The sequence below is a fragment of the Phocoena phocoena genome, chromosome 14 (assembly GCF_963924675.1).
Source record: "Phocoena phocoena chromosome 14, mPhoPho1.1, whole genome shotgun sequence".
Classification (NCBI taxonomy): domain Eukaryota; kingdom Metazoa; phylum Chordata; class Mammalia; order Artiodactyla; family Phocoenidae; genus Phocoena; species Phocoena phocoena.
Window position 1 is genome coordinate 27,797,707 of NC_089232.1, and position 17,768 is coordinate 27,815,474.

The 17,768-nt window shown below is 42.2% G+C and overlaps 2 protein-coding genes across 2 annotated transcripts in view; one reads left to right on the forward strand and one right to left on the reverse strand.

Moving 5' to 3' along the window:
* The first annotated feature begins 2,883 nt into the window (after positions 1–2,883).
* Positions 2,884–3,607, forward strand: NAT8 (N-acetyltransferase 8 (putative)). Its single transcript, XM_065890808.1, is given in 4 exon segments — positions 2,884–3,033; positions 3,035–3,153; positions 3,155–3,357; positions 3,360–3,607. Coding segments are annotated over 4 exon segments (720 nt in total).
* Positions 3,608–4,760: 1,153 nt separating this feature from the next.
* Positions 4,761–17,768, reverse strand: part of ALMS1 (ALMS1 centrosome and basal body associated protein) — a 227,579-nt gene continuing 214,571 nt past the window's right edge. The window contains exons 18-23 of the mRNA XM_065890809.1: positions 16,314–16,517; positions 15,638–15,867; positions 14,403–14,586; positions 12,183–12,246; positions 6,052–6,151; positions 4,761–4,805 (exon numbers count right to left, since the gene is read on the reverse strand). Coding sequence (XP_065746881.1) covers positions 4,761–4,805; positions 6,052–6,151; positions 12,183–12,246; positions 14,403–14,586; positions 15,638–15,867; positions 16,314–16,517 — 827 coding nt within the window. The remainder of the gene's footprint in view (positions 4,806–6,051; positions 6,152–12,182; positions 12,247–14,402; positions 14,587–15,637; positions 15,868–16,313; positions 16,518–17,768) is intronic.

Below are 17,768 nucleotides of genomic sequence, written 5' to 3' on the forward strand. Positions count from 1 at the left end.
TGGGGGAGGGATGGATTGGGAGTTTGGGATGGTCAAACGCAAACTATTAGATATAGGATGGATAAACAACAAGGTCCTAATGTATGGCACAGGGAACTATATACAATATTGTGATAAACCGTAATGGAGAGAATCTGGAGAAGAATGTACATATATGTATAACTGAATCACTTTGCTGCACAGCAGAAATTAACACATTGTAGATCAAGTATAGTTCAATAAAATAAATTACAAGAAGAAGTTGGCTGAGGCAGAGACAGGTAGATTCCCAAGCCTCAGTTTCATCATCTGCATGCAGGGCCAAGAGTCTGGAATGTGCTGAGCCTTCCAGACTTCATTTCTTACACAGAGAATTACCTGTAATTCCTCTATCCAGAGACAAATGCTGCCAATGTTTGGTGTAACCATTCAGACTTTTCTCTCTGCATGCTTGTGTGTATAAATTATTTTTGTTATATTTTTCCAAAAATGAATGAAAACATACGGTTTTATAACCTTTATAGCTTGGTGCTATATTTTGACAATTATTTTTCATGTCAATAAATCTTCCTTATTATTCATGGCTATGAGGAAGGTTGAAAAGCCTGAATGTAAACCAAGGACATTGGGTGTTGAGGAAGCCACAGAAACTGGTGAGAATACAGGAAAGAGAGGGCAGGGACAGATCAAGGACCTCTGGCCTCTCAGCTTGACTATTAGGTTTCTGACTAGTTGTTATTAGATAGACTCATTAGGGATACTCAGCTGTACTTTGGAGCCTTCTATTCTGTTTTGATTCTTACTTCAAGTTTTGCTTAACATTTAAAAAAATATTAAAATGTACTGCAAACAATGTAACACACCCATGGCTCACCACCCTGCCTTCACGTTACCCTTGTGGCCTTTTTGCATGCTGAAGATCTGGAGCCTCAGCAGTCTCCATCACCAGCCCTGGATTCCAGCTGCCAGGATGGCACCTTTGGGGTGGTCATGATCTGTCGCTCCAAGTCTGGTCTCTCTTCAGCATCTTCCTAGATGCTCTTGCCAGAAATCTGTCATCTCTGACCACTTCTTCATCCTCAGATCATCAACTCCTGCCATTTCTACCCCGAAAATGCACCTCCAAGTGGGCCAGGTCACACCCATGGCCCAACTCTGGTCCAAGTCACTGTTTTCTAGCAGGACCAACTGAGCAGCGACACCTTTGAGCAAATAAGAAAAAGGTGCCTTTTCCTTTGGTCAGACTCAGCTCTGTGACAGGGCTCATGGATTTTAGTTCCCACTAGCCTTCTTGGGCGAGGTGCCTTTTTTTTTTTTGCGGTACGGGTCCCTTTCACTGTTGCGGCCTCTCCCGTTGTGGAGCACAGGCTGTGGACGCGCAGGCTCAGCGGCCATGGCTCACGGGCCCAGCCGCTCCACGGCATGTGGGATCTTCCCGGACCAGGGCACGAACCCACGTCCCCTGCATCGGCAGGCGGACTCTCAACCACTGCGCTACCAGGGAAGCCACACGAGGTGCTCTTTTAAAATGAGCAGCCTGCATATCTGTATCTGGAGGCCCTTCTTTTGCCTGGACTGCTGTGCTAGCCTCTGGGGGCAGGGGGATATATGCTTCCATTCCTGGCTCTTCCAATCTATTTTCCACATGTAGCCAGAGTAATAGACACACACCACATACCCCACCCCTACCTCTGGTTATGTTACTCCCCAGCTAAAAGCATAGCAATGGCCTCCTGGTGTTCTTGGAATAGAGTCCAAACTTCCTAACCTGGATGATAGGCCCTGCATGGCCAGGTCCCTGCTGCCCTCATCCAGCTGTGAAGCACCTTGTGTGCTGAGCCAGGGGACTTGGACTCTGGTCTGTGATGACAGAGCACAGGGTGAGGGGCAAATTCCCCAGGGTCGTAGCAGCTGTGTGGAAGGGCTGAGGGTGGACATCAGAGAGCACCAAGGTGCTGGGTGAACTGCCATGGTGTGGGGTATAGGCCATCCACAAGGGCAAGGACTCCTGAGCTGTTCCAGACCCTGCATACCCCTCCAGGTTAATTCCCCAGTGATCAGAGAATGCAGAATGGACTCCCTGCTCCATCATAGCCCAGCTACTTGAGCCTGGGATTTATGATGAACAAATATCCAGGAGCTGGCCAATGAGGTGTCATCCAGGACCTGGTCCCTGGAAGTGGAGGGTGCCCTTGCAGTCTCTCCTGGATGCCAGCTGGAGGCTGAGGGCAGCGGCTGCCCTGGACACTCAAGGCTCTTGTGGTAGCAGGTGAGAGGCCATGGGTGGAAGGACAGTGTTCTTAGGTGTGGCCTGGAGCTCTGGACCCTCCTCTGGCTCTCAAGGCTGGTCTATTTTTGGTGTTTGGCTCTTATGCCACCTCAACAGCCTGAAAATTTGCAAACAAGTGGGAAGAAGCCTTTGTTGAAACTTGTACTTGGAAACACAGGACTACTGCAGTGTATGGTCCCTGGGAGAGGGACACATGCTTGGCTGCTGCATGGTGCCACCCCAGTGTATGGAGAAGCTGAGAGCCAGGGAAAGGGGAAAGAGGGAGAGGGGAGGGTACTTCATAACCAGAGATTTGTATGTTATTTTATTAAGTCCTCTAAACAACTTCAGAAGGCAGGTTCTTGGAGAAGATTATGTAACATGCCCAAGGTCATGCATGGAGACAGGACCAAATGCAGACCTTTCTGCTGACTCTACACCTTCTCCCAGTGGTTGTGGCCTATTTCCTCTTGGGTAGAAGCAGAAGGACACATCCTTGAGCAGGGTCATCCCTGGTTCTGGGGTGGGAGGATAAGCCACTCACATGGCTTCTCTCTCCTCCAGGGCTGCCAGGAAGTCATACAGGGACTCCTACCTCTCTCTTGAACTTTGAGATCCAGACACAGAAGTCTTCCATGTCTCCTTATCAAAGCCACAAATACCAGGAAAATTATCGCAAATGGGTCGTGGGCTTGTTCTCCAAGGTGATGACCGAGCACCTTCCCACCACCTTCCACCACATCCTAAAGCTGCCCCGAACCCTTGTGCTCTTGCTTGCGGGGGCCCCTTGCCCTATTCCTGGTCTCTGGCTCCTGGGTCCTGACCTTCGTGGCCAGTCTTGCCCTCCTTGCTGCCCTGAGGTTTCCTGCCAAATACCACCGGATCCAGTTTGAGGTCATGTCTTTGCACAGACATGTCTGACAACACCAAATCCTATTTCAGTGAGAGTGGCTCCTGCTTCTGGGTGGTTGAGTCTGAGGGGCAGGTGGTGGGCATGGTGGGAGCACTACCTGTTAAGAAGGCCACCCTGTGGAATGAGCAGCTGCAGCTGCTTCACCTACGTGTGGCTTTGGAGCACCGTGGTCAGGGGATAAGTAAAAGCCCTGATCAGGACTGTCCGAGTCTGCGTGGCACCAGGGCTACAGCAAAGTGGTCCTCAGCACCAGCACACTGCAGTACTCTGCCCTGGCCCTGTACCAGCGCCTCGGCTTCTGGAAGATGGGCTAGTTTTTCTTCTCCACAAGCTATAGGCTAGTTGCTGTCCCTGCAATTCAATTTATCTACCGTCTCCCCTCTGCTCAGGTCTCTCAGGCACTGGAGCAAAGAGGGGGCCCTATGATCTGTGTCGTTGTGGATTAGTTAGGAGGGACCGGCTGTGCTGCAGTAATGAGCAAATCCTGAAGTCTCACTGCGACGGCACAGTAAAAGCTTACTGCTTGCTCACATTGGAACCCAATGGCCTTGGTGGTGGGGTGGCTCTGCTCCATTCAGTTTTTGGAGTTGCTACTGTTTCATTTATCTAGTGCCACGAGAATGTTACATAAAAAAACCACCACAAAATAATAAACATTTTTTCAGCTCATGGGTCTGTGGGTCAGCAGCTTAGGCTGAGCTCAGCTGGGCTACCCCTTAGATCTCCAGGTGTCATGCCCTGCCTCTTCAGTGAGAGGAAATGCGAAGTCATGTGGAAAGGGTGAGGGGAAGGAGTGTGAGAAGAATCCACGTGAGAAGGATCAGGGCCAATGATGCCATCAGTCTGCTATGGACCCCAAGGTCTCTGCTGAAGGGCAAGAAGGCAGCCAGGGACAGAGTGTGGGATTTGACATGAACTAGACCTAGAAGTGGCACAACCCACATCCCACTGGCCAGGGCCAGGTCATGATTTAAATCAAGCTTCTGTTGCCTCTTGAGTTTTGTCTACTAAAGGCTAATGGCCCCGAAGGAAGCTGGAATGAGGCTAGGAGGTAGCTCTGGACCCAAGGCACCAGTGTCTGCTGAGAGTTTCTGGGCTCATCTGATGGCTACCCTAACCAGACACTGTCTGACACCAAGTCAGCAAAAGGGCTCTCACCGTGTTACGCTGCATTGCTTTTCCTTGACTGGTGCTTTCAGATTGAAGTTCCCCACACACCTCAGGGAGACACTGCATAGCTCCCTGCACCTCTACAGATGAGAAATAAATAACCCTCTGCTGCTTGCTTTACTATGAGTCAATCAGAAGTTATTTTCTATAAAAACACATACAAAAAGGGACTTACTCTTGCCTAGAATTAAGATAATACCATTGTAACAAACATCCCTGTGGGCAAGGCCACTGTGGAGAAAGTATTGCTCCTGAACCATTAATAATCTTAGTCATCATTCTACCCAAGACTCTTCAGAAGGTTACTACTTCTAAATTACACATGGACAACAAGATAAGTTTTATTAAACCAGACTCATAAAAGTAAGGATTGTGCTCCTCCAGGCTGATAAAATATAATTCCAAGGCTCTGAGGAAAATATTCTTATGTCAGTTCCAAGGAACTTTTCTCCCCAAGAGTTGATTGGTCAATTTCTGTGGAAGAAAAGAAAGGCAGGAAAGAAGTTAGATACTCTTGCCACTAGAGGCAGACAGCCACTCTTCACCCCAGACATGTTGCTGAAGAGACCAGTGTTGTTCTCCCCAAATCTTGTTTATCTTCCCCAGCTACAGAAATGATGGTAATTATACAAAAAATACTTCCTGAAGTGCTTAGGGAAGATGATCTGTAGTCTATTATAGTCTATACAGAAATATAATATTAATATAATCCTAATAGACTAATCCACCTATCAGTTCACAAACACACAAGCACAATAAGAGGCCTGGCCTTGTGATGCTGACACACCAGACAGGCCATGTAGTGCTTGGGGCGTCGCCACTTGAGGGAGCCCAGCCTGAGCCACGGTATGCGCTCCAGAAGCAGCTCTCCAATCCCACATCGGTCTGGTGTGAACTCATCTCTTGGTTTCTGACTTTCAGAGTCCTCTGGGGGTGAAGTGAGGGGGCTGGGAAAGAAATGCGAACACTGAAGGATCTGGACCTTCAGGCATAGTAGCCCATCTGCTTTCTCAAGGAATTAATTGGTAGCAAGTCCCCTGGCCTGTGAGGTTCTAAAACTTGCAGTACCACTGATTCTACTGGGGCTGTGGGCAGGAAATGGTAGTGGCTTCAAGGCTCTGAGTACCCAGACTGCCAACTTGTATGCTACACTTGGACATTTCCCAATTTATTTAAAAAGTTCTAGTGGTATATGATTCACCCATAAGGGGCATAAAACTATCATTTGGGACTCTGGATGAAAACTCATCAGTTCTGAAAGATGTGGGCATTTCCAGCATGGCGTCTAAACTGACACCCAAGTATGAAATTTGGTTTCATTCCAAATGTATGCCTGGAAGGTGCCTTATTTATTTATTTATTAAACAATTTTAAAACATTAAAACAATTTTTTTTTTGGCCGTGCCGTGAGGCATGTGGGATCTTAGTTCTCTGGCCAGGGGTCAAACCTGTGCCCCCTGCAGTGGAAGCACTGAGTCTTAACCACTGGACCATCACGAAAGTCCCTGGAAGATGCCTTTTTTAGATTTGCCTTTCTAGATTTTCAGATTTGAAGTCTAGTTACAGGTGCTTTTATCTTCTAAATTTTAGTAGTGGTATAATGCGTTATGAGCTTAAGTTCACTCTCCAAATGTGGTTAATTCAAACAGGTCAGATGTGTTTTTCTCAATTTCTCTTTCCCCTGATAAATCTCATCAATCCTGCTCTAGGACTGACTGACCTTTTTATATAGCTGGGCTCGCAGCCGGTACGACTTATATTCCAATCTCCTCTTTTCCTCTTCTCTCTTTTTCTGTACTTCTGGAAGCTGTTCATAAATCCTTAGAAATGGCACCGATGGAAAGACAGAAAGCAGTGAGGCCACCTGACCACAGAGGAACACGATCACTCCTCCCCACATCTCCCTAAGCTCTACTGCTCTCCAGGCACTCAGTCCCTCAGACAGGCTGTGGGCCTGTTGTGTGCCCAGCTTCCTGTTAGACACTTGGACACGAAGAACCCTGGCCTGGAGTGCTCATGATCTGAAAAGGGATACAGATAAAAATATAATAAAATCCTGCTAATAGTGGTTACTTATGGGAAAGAAGTGGAATAAGGGGTGGAGATGAACTTCTTTTCACTCTATATGGGAAAATGTATGGTTTCAATATAAGATAATGATTTTGTATTACCACCATATTTTTAAGCATGAAAAATAATGCAAAAGAAAATACAATAATCGTCATATCTACAAAATGCTACATAGAGTTATAGGAAAAGAAACAAAACTTATTCTGATTGAAGGAGGTCAAGGAAGACCAGAGAGGAGACTAAGCTTGAGGTAGGTCTTGAAGAATAGTTAGGAGCAGAAAGGGGAGGTGGGGAGAAGGGAGTGTTGGTAAGAATGGAGTCAAGGCTTCACGGAGAGAGTGTAGGGGAATAGGAAGGAAGCAGATGGGGTGAAGGTCTCGTAGCCACGTGAAAACCTTGGGCTCTGTCCTATCAGGAACTGGATGCCACTGATTTTAAGTAGGGAGGAACATGATCAAACGTTCACTTGATAAATACACTCTAACTGGAAATAATGTAAATCTCCAACAAAAGAACAGTTAAACAAATTATGGGCTATAATAAAAGTATTACAAAGCATAAAATGTTTCAAATAGTTTTTATGCTATGGGAAAACGTTCACAATACAATGTTAAGCAAAATAAAGCAGGCTACAAACCTGTATATATAGTATGAGAAACAATGTGGGGAGAAAGAAGTGTGTTAACACAGGTCTCTGCAAAATCCCCATAGAAACAGGACTAGTGTTAGCTATGTTTAGATGGAAGAATTATGAGTGACATTTATTTTCTTCTTTCGAATTTTTTCTATATTTTCCAAAGTTTTCTATAATCTGAAAAGAAAATCATTGATAATGATGTAGCGGCTCTGTGGAAAAGAGATTAGAGAAGATAAAGAGCAGAAGGGGGAGAAGAGCAGTCCTCCAAGAGAGGAGGCTAAGCCCGCATCAAGGCAGTGAGGAGAATGGGTTCCAGAGCAATCATGAAGGTGAGTCTCCAGGACCCACTAGCCGGCTGCACGTACAGTGTGGGGTCATGGAGCTGGAGGCAATAGCTCCCCAGCTTTTCTAGTGGGTGAGTGGGTGGCCCAAGTAAGTGTGGGAGAGGAAAATGGGTAGTTCCACTTTGGACACAGTGAGGATAATCACTAAATGAAAACACAAAAGTGGAGGTCAGGAAAGAAACCAAAGAAGAACAAACATATATTTTTAAAAGTCACTGTTGATGAAAACCACAATGAGATAGCACATCACATCTGTTAGAATGGCTATTATCAAAAAAATAAGAGATAACAAATGCTGGTGAGGAGGTGAGAATGTGCTCTGCTGGTGGGAATGTAAACTGGTGCAGCCACTATGGAAAACAGTGTGGAGGTTCCTCAAAATATTAAAAACAGAACTGCCGTATGATCCAGCAATCCCACTTGTGGGTACATATCTGAAGGAGATGAAATCATGATCTCAAAAAGATATCTGCACCCCCATGTTCATTGCAGCACTATTTACAATAGTGAAGACATGGAAACAACGTACATGTCCATCAACGGATGAATGGATAAAGAAAATGTGATATACATATCTACATATAATGGAACATACATATAATGGAAAATGTGATATATATATATATATATATATATATATATATATATATATACACACACACACACACACACATATAATGGAATAGCCATAAAAAAGGAAAAAAATCCTGCCATTTGCAACAACATGTATGGACCGTGAAGGCAATGTGCTGAATGAAATAAGTCAGACAGAGAAAGACAAAACCGTATGATCTCACTAATATGTGGAATCTAAAAACATCAAACTCATAGAAACAGAGAACAGAATGGTGGTTGCCAGGAGCTGAGGGATGGGGGAATGGAGAGATGCTGGTCAAAGAGTATAAACTTCCAGTTTTATGATGAATAAGTTCTGGGGAGCAAATATGCAGCACAGTGACTGTAGTTAACAACACTGCATTGTATACTTGAAAGTTGCTATGACAGTAGAACTTTAATGTTCTCACTATAACAACAAGAAAAATAAAATGGTACTTATGTGAGGTGAAGGATGTGTTAACTAACTTTATTGTGGTAAACATTTTGCAATACAAATGTATGTCAAATCATCACATTACATAGCTTAAACTTATACAATGTTAAATGTCAATTATATCACAGTAAAGCTGGAAAAAAAGTCACGGTTACAGAAGGGATCACAAAGGCCATTGGAAAAAGACGAGTTATCCCAAGGAGAACATGTGATGTGAAGAGAAAATCTGCTTGGGCCAGTAAAGGTTGTGTTCTAGGGCTGGAAAGCTGGGAGTCTGGCTAATCAGAGTAGCCAGAAATTGCATTTTGTAAATGGATCCTTGAAAGCAATTACTACATACTGTTGGAACTGTCTGTCTGCTCATGGTCTGGAGTCAACTATCTTTCATTTGTAGTACCTAGTCCAGTGCCTGGAGCATACCCAAATATATGCATTAATAAGTTAGTGAAAACACTTCTCTTAAAGGACACATTGGAAGAAATGCTTCAAGTTAAGAGAGTCAGGTTCTCTCTTCTCCAAATCTTTTATCAGAAACGTTTAAACATCTTTGGTAGAGGTAGGTGATGGGAAAAGGTGATGAGTAACACAGAGCTCCAGAGCTCCAAGTCCGCCACATGATACACCTGAAGGAGTACTGGGTGGGGAGCCTGCTGCCGGACTCTAACCCCACCTCTGGCCCTGACTTGCTGGCAACCTCTCTCTGGGTTACAGTTTCCTAAAAGTTAAAGGTAGACTAGATGATCTTTAAGATCCCATTCAACTCTATGATTCTCACATGGAAGTAGATGGCTTCTTTGAAAGGGGGCCATATCAGAAATAAAATGGAACAGAAGTACTCTAATGAAAATATGTCAATTTAAAACCTGTCTCTTCCTAGAAGATGGGTACTTAATCCACCCCTACAACTATACTTATATTTTAAAGCACAGATACCTTTCAGAAGATGCCCTACCTTCTTGCAGGCAAGCTTCATAGTCCCATATAGCAAGGACTCCTCTTGCTGAGGTGAGAGTGTTATTAGCTGCCACACAACGAACACTATGTAATTTCCATTAATTAAATTTTGTGACATTCAGAATGAAGCAATAATTCTCAAAGTTTTTGGACTTTCGACACCTTTATACTCCTAAAAATTGAGGGCAATTTTGGTGAAAGTGGATTTTATCTATTGATACTTACTGTATTAGAAATTAAAACATTTTAAAAGAATTTAAAAAATACTTATTTCACAACCTAAGTGTCCATCAACAGATGAATGGATAAAGAAGGTGTGGTACGTATATACAGTGGAATACTACTCAGCCATAAAAAGAATGAAATTCTGCCATTTGCAACAGCATGGATGGACCTAGAAGGTATTATGCTTAGTGAAACAAGTCAGAGAAAGACAAATACTGTATTACATCACTGATGTGTGGAGTCCAGAAAATAAAACAAATGAATGTATATAACAAAACAGAAACAGACTCACAGATACAGAGAACAAACCACTGGTTTCTAGTGAGGAGAAGGAAGGAGGGAGGGGCAAAATACGGGTATAGGAGTAGGAGATACAAACTATGTATAAAATAAATAAGCAACAAGGATATATTGTATAGCACGGGGAAACATAGCCATTATTTTGTAATAATTTTAAATGGAGTATAACCGATAAAAATATTGAATCACTATGTTTTATGCCTGAAACTAATATAATATTGTAAGTCAACTATACTTCAATAAAAAACTTGTTTCTTAATTTATTAAAAAAAAAAGCCTGTTACATGTTAACATATAAAATAAATATACTTTCCAAAACAAAAATAAGAAGAGTGGCATGTTATACATATTTTGCAAATCTCTTTAATGTCTGGTTTAATAGAAGACAGCTGAATTCTTATATCTGCTTCTGTATTAAGTTTGCTGTTATATGTTGTTCTGGTTAAAGTGTACATTTTAAAAAATCCAGTTTACACACATATGTAATTGGAAAAGAAAAGAGTATTTTAATATTCTTTTCAGATAATTGCCGATTTTCTTTTTTTTTTGGCTGCTCAGCTTTCGGGATGTAGGATCTTAGTTTCCCGACCAGGGACTGAAACTGTGCCCTCAGCAGTGAAAGGGCCAAGTCTTAACCACTGGACCACCAGGGAATTCCCTGATTTTCTTGATGCTATACCAAATCTTGACAAGTGGTAGTTTAAATGTTGACATATTTACTTATATAATATGAAAAATATTACAATTATTTATGTCACTGCTGATATCATCAGAAAAGTCTAAGTACTGGGAGATAGTCTCATAGTGGTAGACATAAGTTTTCTAGAATTCTATTCTTTACTTGAAAGTTCAGATTTTCTCTTTGGCAATAAACACTGTCAGCTGTTTTCCCGGAGAAGTGACAGATTCACTTCCTCATTTTCAAGAAAATATCTGTCATATACCCAATTTGGAATAATTAGTTTATCAGTCATTCTTTCAAGTAAAAGCTATGTTCCATGAAAAAGGCAGCTAGTTCAGCTCGCTACACAAACCAAGGCTTTTCCTTGAACCAACCATCGTATCTTGGTATGCAGCAGAAGTGCTTTATGTGTACTTCCATTACACTGCTGCCATGTGGCTGTGAAGAATAAAACGCCAAGTACACTAGCACAGTTTGGTCCACTGTCTCCAATAGTGCTAAGGCATCAGCAGTTTTAGTCCTCCCTTCATTACTTTTGCATCATCTGTATAAATGTCAATACAGTTAAAAAGACACAGAATATCCTAGTATTATTTTGAAATTTGTTTTGACCTGACAAATCCCCTGAAAGGGTCTCAGCAACTTCCAGAGGCCCATGGACCACACTTTGAGAACCACCTGATTAAAGCATCCCTTTGAAATACCTGTAAGGAAATGGTTTACTAAATGGAGAGTAAAAAGATTTCAAGAGCAATGCTTTAATTTACCTAAGATAAATTTTTTTCAAGCACTATGCCAACTATAAAACTGTTCTTATTAAAGGAAGTCTCCAATGACCCCCTAAGAGGTAACCAACCATTAACTTAGTTATATGGCAGTCTCATGAGCAATATATGCATATCTCTAATTAATTAATTGCTAAGGAATGCAAAGGCACAAAATTTCAAAAGGTAAAAAATTAGTCTTTCTCCAACCTCTGTACCCCAGTCACTCAGTTTCTTGTCCCAAAGGCAACAACTATTACCAATTTTTTGGGTATCCTTCCAGAGGTAGTCTATGCATATACAAGTATATGCATCTATGTAAGCACAAATACTTTTTTATTAAAGACTACAAATGGTGGCAGTGTACACATGCTTCCGAAACTTGATTTTTTTTTTAAGCCTAATTTACTGTGTTTTGGAGACGATTCCCCTATCTCTCATTGTACTGGATACAATTCCTAGTAAAAGGATTGTCTAGATGTAAGGCCCCAGATATTTACTTTTATTTAAAAATATTTTTTATTTATATTTGTTTCTAACAAACACAAGCCTGATTAAGGCAAGCAAATTAGTGGCGATTCTTTGTCTTTTTTATATATGAGGCATCCATACCATGATCTGCTATTTTTCATTTCTTTTTTAGTGCCATAAGTGAGAAACTAGTTTTATAACTAATTTTCTCATAATGTATTGTTTTTTTCTTTTTTATCTCTCAAAATGTTTTAACTAGAGCATATGCCTTTATTCTGGGGCCAAGCTATAGCTCCTGACCTATTTGGTGGCCTGATTTATACTTTTATAGTTACTTATTCTTTTGGCCTTACCATTTAGACCGCTGAATCATTTCCTTCTTTCCAACAGGCCTTTTCTTTTGGGCAGCCAGGAAGTCTAAGCAAAAGAAAAAGAGGTTTTTTTAATGGATTGTGTCTTTTTTTTTTTTAAATTGAGGTATAGTTGATTTACAATGTTACATAAGTTTCAGGTGTACAACATAGTGATTCACAATTTTAAAGGTTATACTCCATTTATAGTTATTATAAAATATTAGCTATACTCCCTATGCTGTACAATATGTCCTTGTAGCTTACTTATTTTATCTCTGAATCCCCTACCCCTATCTTGGCCCTCCCTGCTTCCCTCTCCCCACTGGTAACCACTAGTTTGTTCTCAATATCTGTGAGTCTATATCTTTTTGTTATATTTACTGGTTTGTTGTATTTTTTAGATTCCACACACATATAAGTGATGTAATACAGTATTTGTCTTTCTCTGTCTGATTTATTTCACTAAGCATAATACCCTCCAGGTTAATCCATGCTGTTGCAAGTGGCAAAATTTCATTCTTTTTTTATGGCTGAGTAGCAGTGGTGGTGTCACTCATACCAGCCCCTAAAAACTGAAGGACCTGTGACTTGATTTCTCTCTCTGTTTCCATACCAGCCCCTGAGAGCTGAAGGACACTTGCCCTGATTTATCTTTGTGTTCGTTTCAAAAGTACCTGGCATTTGGCAGAGATGTTTTGCAGCTGTACTTTGAGAGATACATGCTTTGAGAGATATATAGTGGTGAACTCCCCCAAACCGGTTCTGACTTGACCATAAGAACAAGCGTGCGCGGATGAAACCTGGAAGTGTCCAAAAGTTACCTTTGCTTCGTTACCATGTTATGATCTCTGCTCAAAGGGGACATTTGTACTCTGCTAGGCACAATCTGTGCCACGTGCAAAGGACCATGGAAGACTGTGCATGTCCTGGCTGCCCCCGGCTGCCCCTGAAAATCTCCACCCCTTTCCTCAAGCCCTAATGACCTATCTGCCTCCTAACCCTTAAAATCCCTTACTCTGCTCCCTTCAGGGAGAAAGTATCTTTAGAACATGAGCTCTCCTTTCTCCATTCCTTGATCAATGAATAAAGTCTATGCTCTGCTATGTCGAACCTGGTCTCATTCAATTGACATCTGTGACTCTAGGCAGAGGACCCATTGAGGGGTCCCCGACACTTAAGGGATCAGTAACAGGGTATTGTGCCTTAATAAGGAAGGGTGTGTTGCTCAAGAACTGTGAGAGGGAGCTGCTGGGACTTTGCGCCCCTACCCTGAGCTGGCAGTGCTGGGTGGTGAGTAATGGCCAAGGCCAAGGCCAGGGTTAGACTATGATGACTATGATAGCAGCCTGAGGCTTTTGAAGACACAACACTGTGGCACAGACTAGACAGTGTGCATTGAAACACTGACCAGTTTACAGGTAAGGCTGTGATGAAATCATTAGGTAGTACTTTATAGTTTTCACAGATTTCACAAATTATTTTATTGAGATCTTACACCTAGCATAATTGTTAAGAGAACAGACTCTAGCGCCAGCTCACCAGGGTTCAAATCCCAGTTTAACAGGTGTGTAAATCTTGGGCAAGGTACTTAATCTCTCTTTGGCCCAGTTTTCTCATCTGTGAAACAGGGATATTCATAGTATCACCTCAGAGAAGCTCTGTAAGCATTAAACAAGAACAATGTCTGGGCAAAACATAAGGGCTATATGAGTATTTATTATTATTATTGCTACCCTATGAGGAAGGCAAGCCTGGAATCAGCCCCAAGGCCCTCAAAACATTATACTTTTGGAACTAACTTGCTCATGGTGACAGAGCTGGTTTTTAAAAACACCATTCTTGGGAATTCCCTGGCGGTACAGTGGTTAGGACTCTGTGCTTTCACTGCTGAGGGCCCAGGTTCAATCCCTGGTCAGGGAACTAAGATTCCACAAGCCACGTGGCGCCCCCCCAAACAACAACAAACCCAAACACCATTCTCACTGCACACGCTCACTTTTAAAGTGTAGTGACAGGGCAAGAGTAACCGGGCTTATTTGGGTTGTGAAAGTGCTGAGAGCTAAATTGGGCAGGTTCTGCTACCTAAGGAGATTTGAGTCTCAACAAGCAAAAGGTCACTTTCTGACCTGTAACTAGCCTGGCACTGAGCAGTGCTGCCTTGCATGAAGCAGACCTTGCCCTCTCTACCAAGTCGTCGGAAAGTGAACAGGAAGAGTATACCTCTCTTAGGGAGCAGGTGCGTGGCGTCCCGGTGGCCCTGCCATCCTCGCACAGTGTTGAACAGTGCCTCCCGTTCACTCTGTAACATGTTCTGCAGCTTCCTCTCCTGGACTATTAACTTCAGGCGCTTTATCCGTTCCCCAGAGCGGGAGATGAAGTCAGGTCTGTGAAGTTGCAGTGATTCCTGAGGAGGAGAAAAAGCCCCCAACCTCACATTAATGATGTAGGCTTTTCTCCAAGGGCCTAGAAAAAACAGTACCTGCCTAACAGGTTTGGAAAGTCTGTTTGTAACTTATAGAAAATATCTAGAGTTGAAGAATTATAATAACAACTCCCTGTGTGGGAAAGCTCCAGTAGGAAAATCAGAGGGATCAAAGAAATGCCTTTGGAATAAGCCAAGAACTAAGACTGTGGCAATTATAACTCTCCCCAGTGTTGATGGGATAAAGCTTGGCCCATTGGGCTATTTTTAATTTCCCTTCAAAGAAATACATCATTAAAAAAAAAACATTTTCTGGACTTCCCTCGTGATGCAATGGTTAAGAATCCGCCTGCCAATGCAGGGGACACAGGTTCGATCCCTGGTCCGGGAAGATCCTACAGGCCACGGAGCAACTAAGCCCTTGTGCCACAAATACTGAAGCCCGCGCACCTAGAGCCTGTGCTCCGCAACAAGAGAAGCCACCTTAATGAGAAGCCTGTGTACAGCAAGGAAGAGTAGTCCCCACTCGCCATAACTAGAGGAAGCCTGCGCGCAGCAGTGAAGAACCAATGCGGCCAAAAATGAAATAAATAAATAAATAAAATTTAAAAACAAAACAAAAACATTTTCTTTAGCTCCCCAGGCACTTATAAAGAAGAGTACCTTTAAAACCCTGTGCTAAGCAGAAACAGGAGTTATATAAATGCAGGAACAAATATAAGGCTGATGCAAACATCAGGCCTCTACTGCACTCCACGTGCTGGTATGTATCTACAAACCCAATGAGCAGCTACACAACATCCTCCCTTCTATTGCCTTGCCCCAGATACTGAGGGTGATGCACGATTTATAACAGCTAACAGTAAGGCAGCCTTTGATTAATGAGTGTGAGAACAGATGAACTGTGGAGGTGCTAGAAACGAGGATCAGTTGACTGTACTTCAGAAAGCCAAGTCACAGGTTTAACTCTTTTGTATCTTGCCCCTTCTTCCTCCTTAAACATATGGCTAAAATTAACTCAATGTCATTGTACCTGTAGGGTTGCTCTCACAAATGGCTTCAGTGGATCTCTGCCTGGGCCTGCTAGTGAACTGTGGCTGTCCATGTGCTGTCCTTGCCAGTTCTGTTCCTGTAGTGGCTCCCTCCAAGGTGTGGTGTTGGTTACTGGTGCAAACCAGGAGACACCAGGGCCATGAAACTTGGGCAGGTTTTCCTTCTTAGGACCAGACTTCACATTTTCCACAGGAACAAACCATGAAACTCCTATAGGAATTATTTTTAAGAAAAAAAGAAGATTTTTCACTTTTTTCATCAGAGACGTACATAATATAGGCTCTCAGGGACTCAGCTGTCAGTGGCCACCAGGAGGCCCTGGAGTCTGCTTAACTGCAGGTGTGACTCAAGAATTGTAGTGTTGGATGCAGTCAGCCCTCTGTATCCATGTACACAGAATCCTTGGATTCAGGGGGCAGTACTATGCCATTTTATATAAAGGACTTGAGCATCCATGGATTCTGGTATCCATGAGTGGTCCCAGAACCAATCCCCTACAGATACGGAGGGATGACTGTACTTTGAAAATTTGCCAAGGTGGTGCTAGGGAAAAGATAGGGTCAACATTAAATCATTTAGAAACAAAGAATCCTAGCTTTGCAAAAGACTTGAAATTCACTAGTTTTTCTACTAAGAAAGCAGAATTAGAAACTGACCTTCCCAGCAGCTCTGCTTATTCTTCCTTAACTTTCTGTCCCCAAGATAACTGGTAAGGAGCCTTTTCTCTTCTATCTTTTCTTCTGACCACGAAGTCACATCACTGTCCTCTTCTACTCTAGCCTCGCTAGAACTTGGAGTTGGGAAAGTCATTCCAACATCTCGAGTGTGTTTTCTGACACCATTCACAATCTCCAACGTACCTAAGGCGAAAGATCACAGCTATCTCTGGGAAGAGCCTTGAGACTTGGTTGGCAGGTATATTCAAGTCAGTAAATGAAAACTTAAAAAAAAAAGTAATCATTTATTTTCTATTCTGCAAAGAAAAGGAATTGAGAAGATCTATAATTTTCATATCTAAATCTGGTAAAATAGGGAATCCCTGGCGGTCCTATGGTTAGGACTCCACACTTCCACTTCAGGGGGCACAGGTTCGATCCCTGGTTGGGGAACTAAGATCTCCCGTGCCGCACAGTGTGGCAAAATAAATAAAATAAATAAATAAATCTGGTAAAATATTCAAAACAATCATTGAGACACATTTTTAACAAGTATCGTTATGTAAAAATATTTGTTGAAGATAGTGCTCTGAATGAATGCAAAAGACAATGCAAGCAGAGTTGAAAGGCGATATAAACTGTTTTGGAATCATATTATTGTACTTACTACATCAAGCCTCTTCAAAGTTTTATTGTAATTTCGGTATGTGAGATTTTATATTTCCTTATTTTTTAGAACAAGTTAGAGTTGTATTTTCTCTTATTGTCATCAGAAAGCATCCTAACTATGATAAGTAATATACATGTTTTTCTTACTATGATACCTGAATAAGGAAGGGTAGTTTCACTATTACCATTAGAGTTGGATTTTTTTATTCCACTTCAGTAAATGAAAAAAATTTAAGCCTTCAAAATCGCAGGCTACTGCTTCCTCTTGGGTGGGGTGAAGGCGTATGAGGGAAAGAGAAGAGAGGGAAGATGAGAGTAGAGATAGAGAGATGGAGGGTGTGTGTGTCTGTGACAGAAAGAGAGAGGGAGAGAGGGTTTTCGTTTGTCAGTTTAGATATTAGAGGGAAAGAACTACTAATATGGATTCAATGGAAAAAGGATTTCAGTTCTGGTCCAAAGTGAGAGGGACAGTAAGTGCTTATAGTCCTACTGGCAGTAACCCAGGTAAGGAAGAGGTTAACAGATGTAAAGACATGACTCGAAGGGAAAAATAATCAAGGGGCAAGTTTATTTCTGTGTTATAAAGTCAAAAGATATAGGAAGTCATAAAGTGAAAAGCCTCCTTCCCACTCTTCTTCTCCATTCATTAAGTTTTTAACCCTGTGATTCCAGAGAATTTTTTGCACACATTCAAGCAATTCTCTTCCTTCCTTTATTCTTTGAATACATGTAGTAGCATGCTATACACTATTTTGTACCTTGCTTTTTCTTTTTAACTATATATCT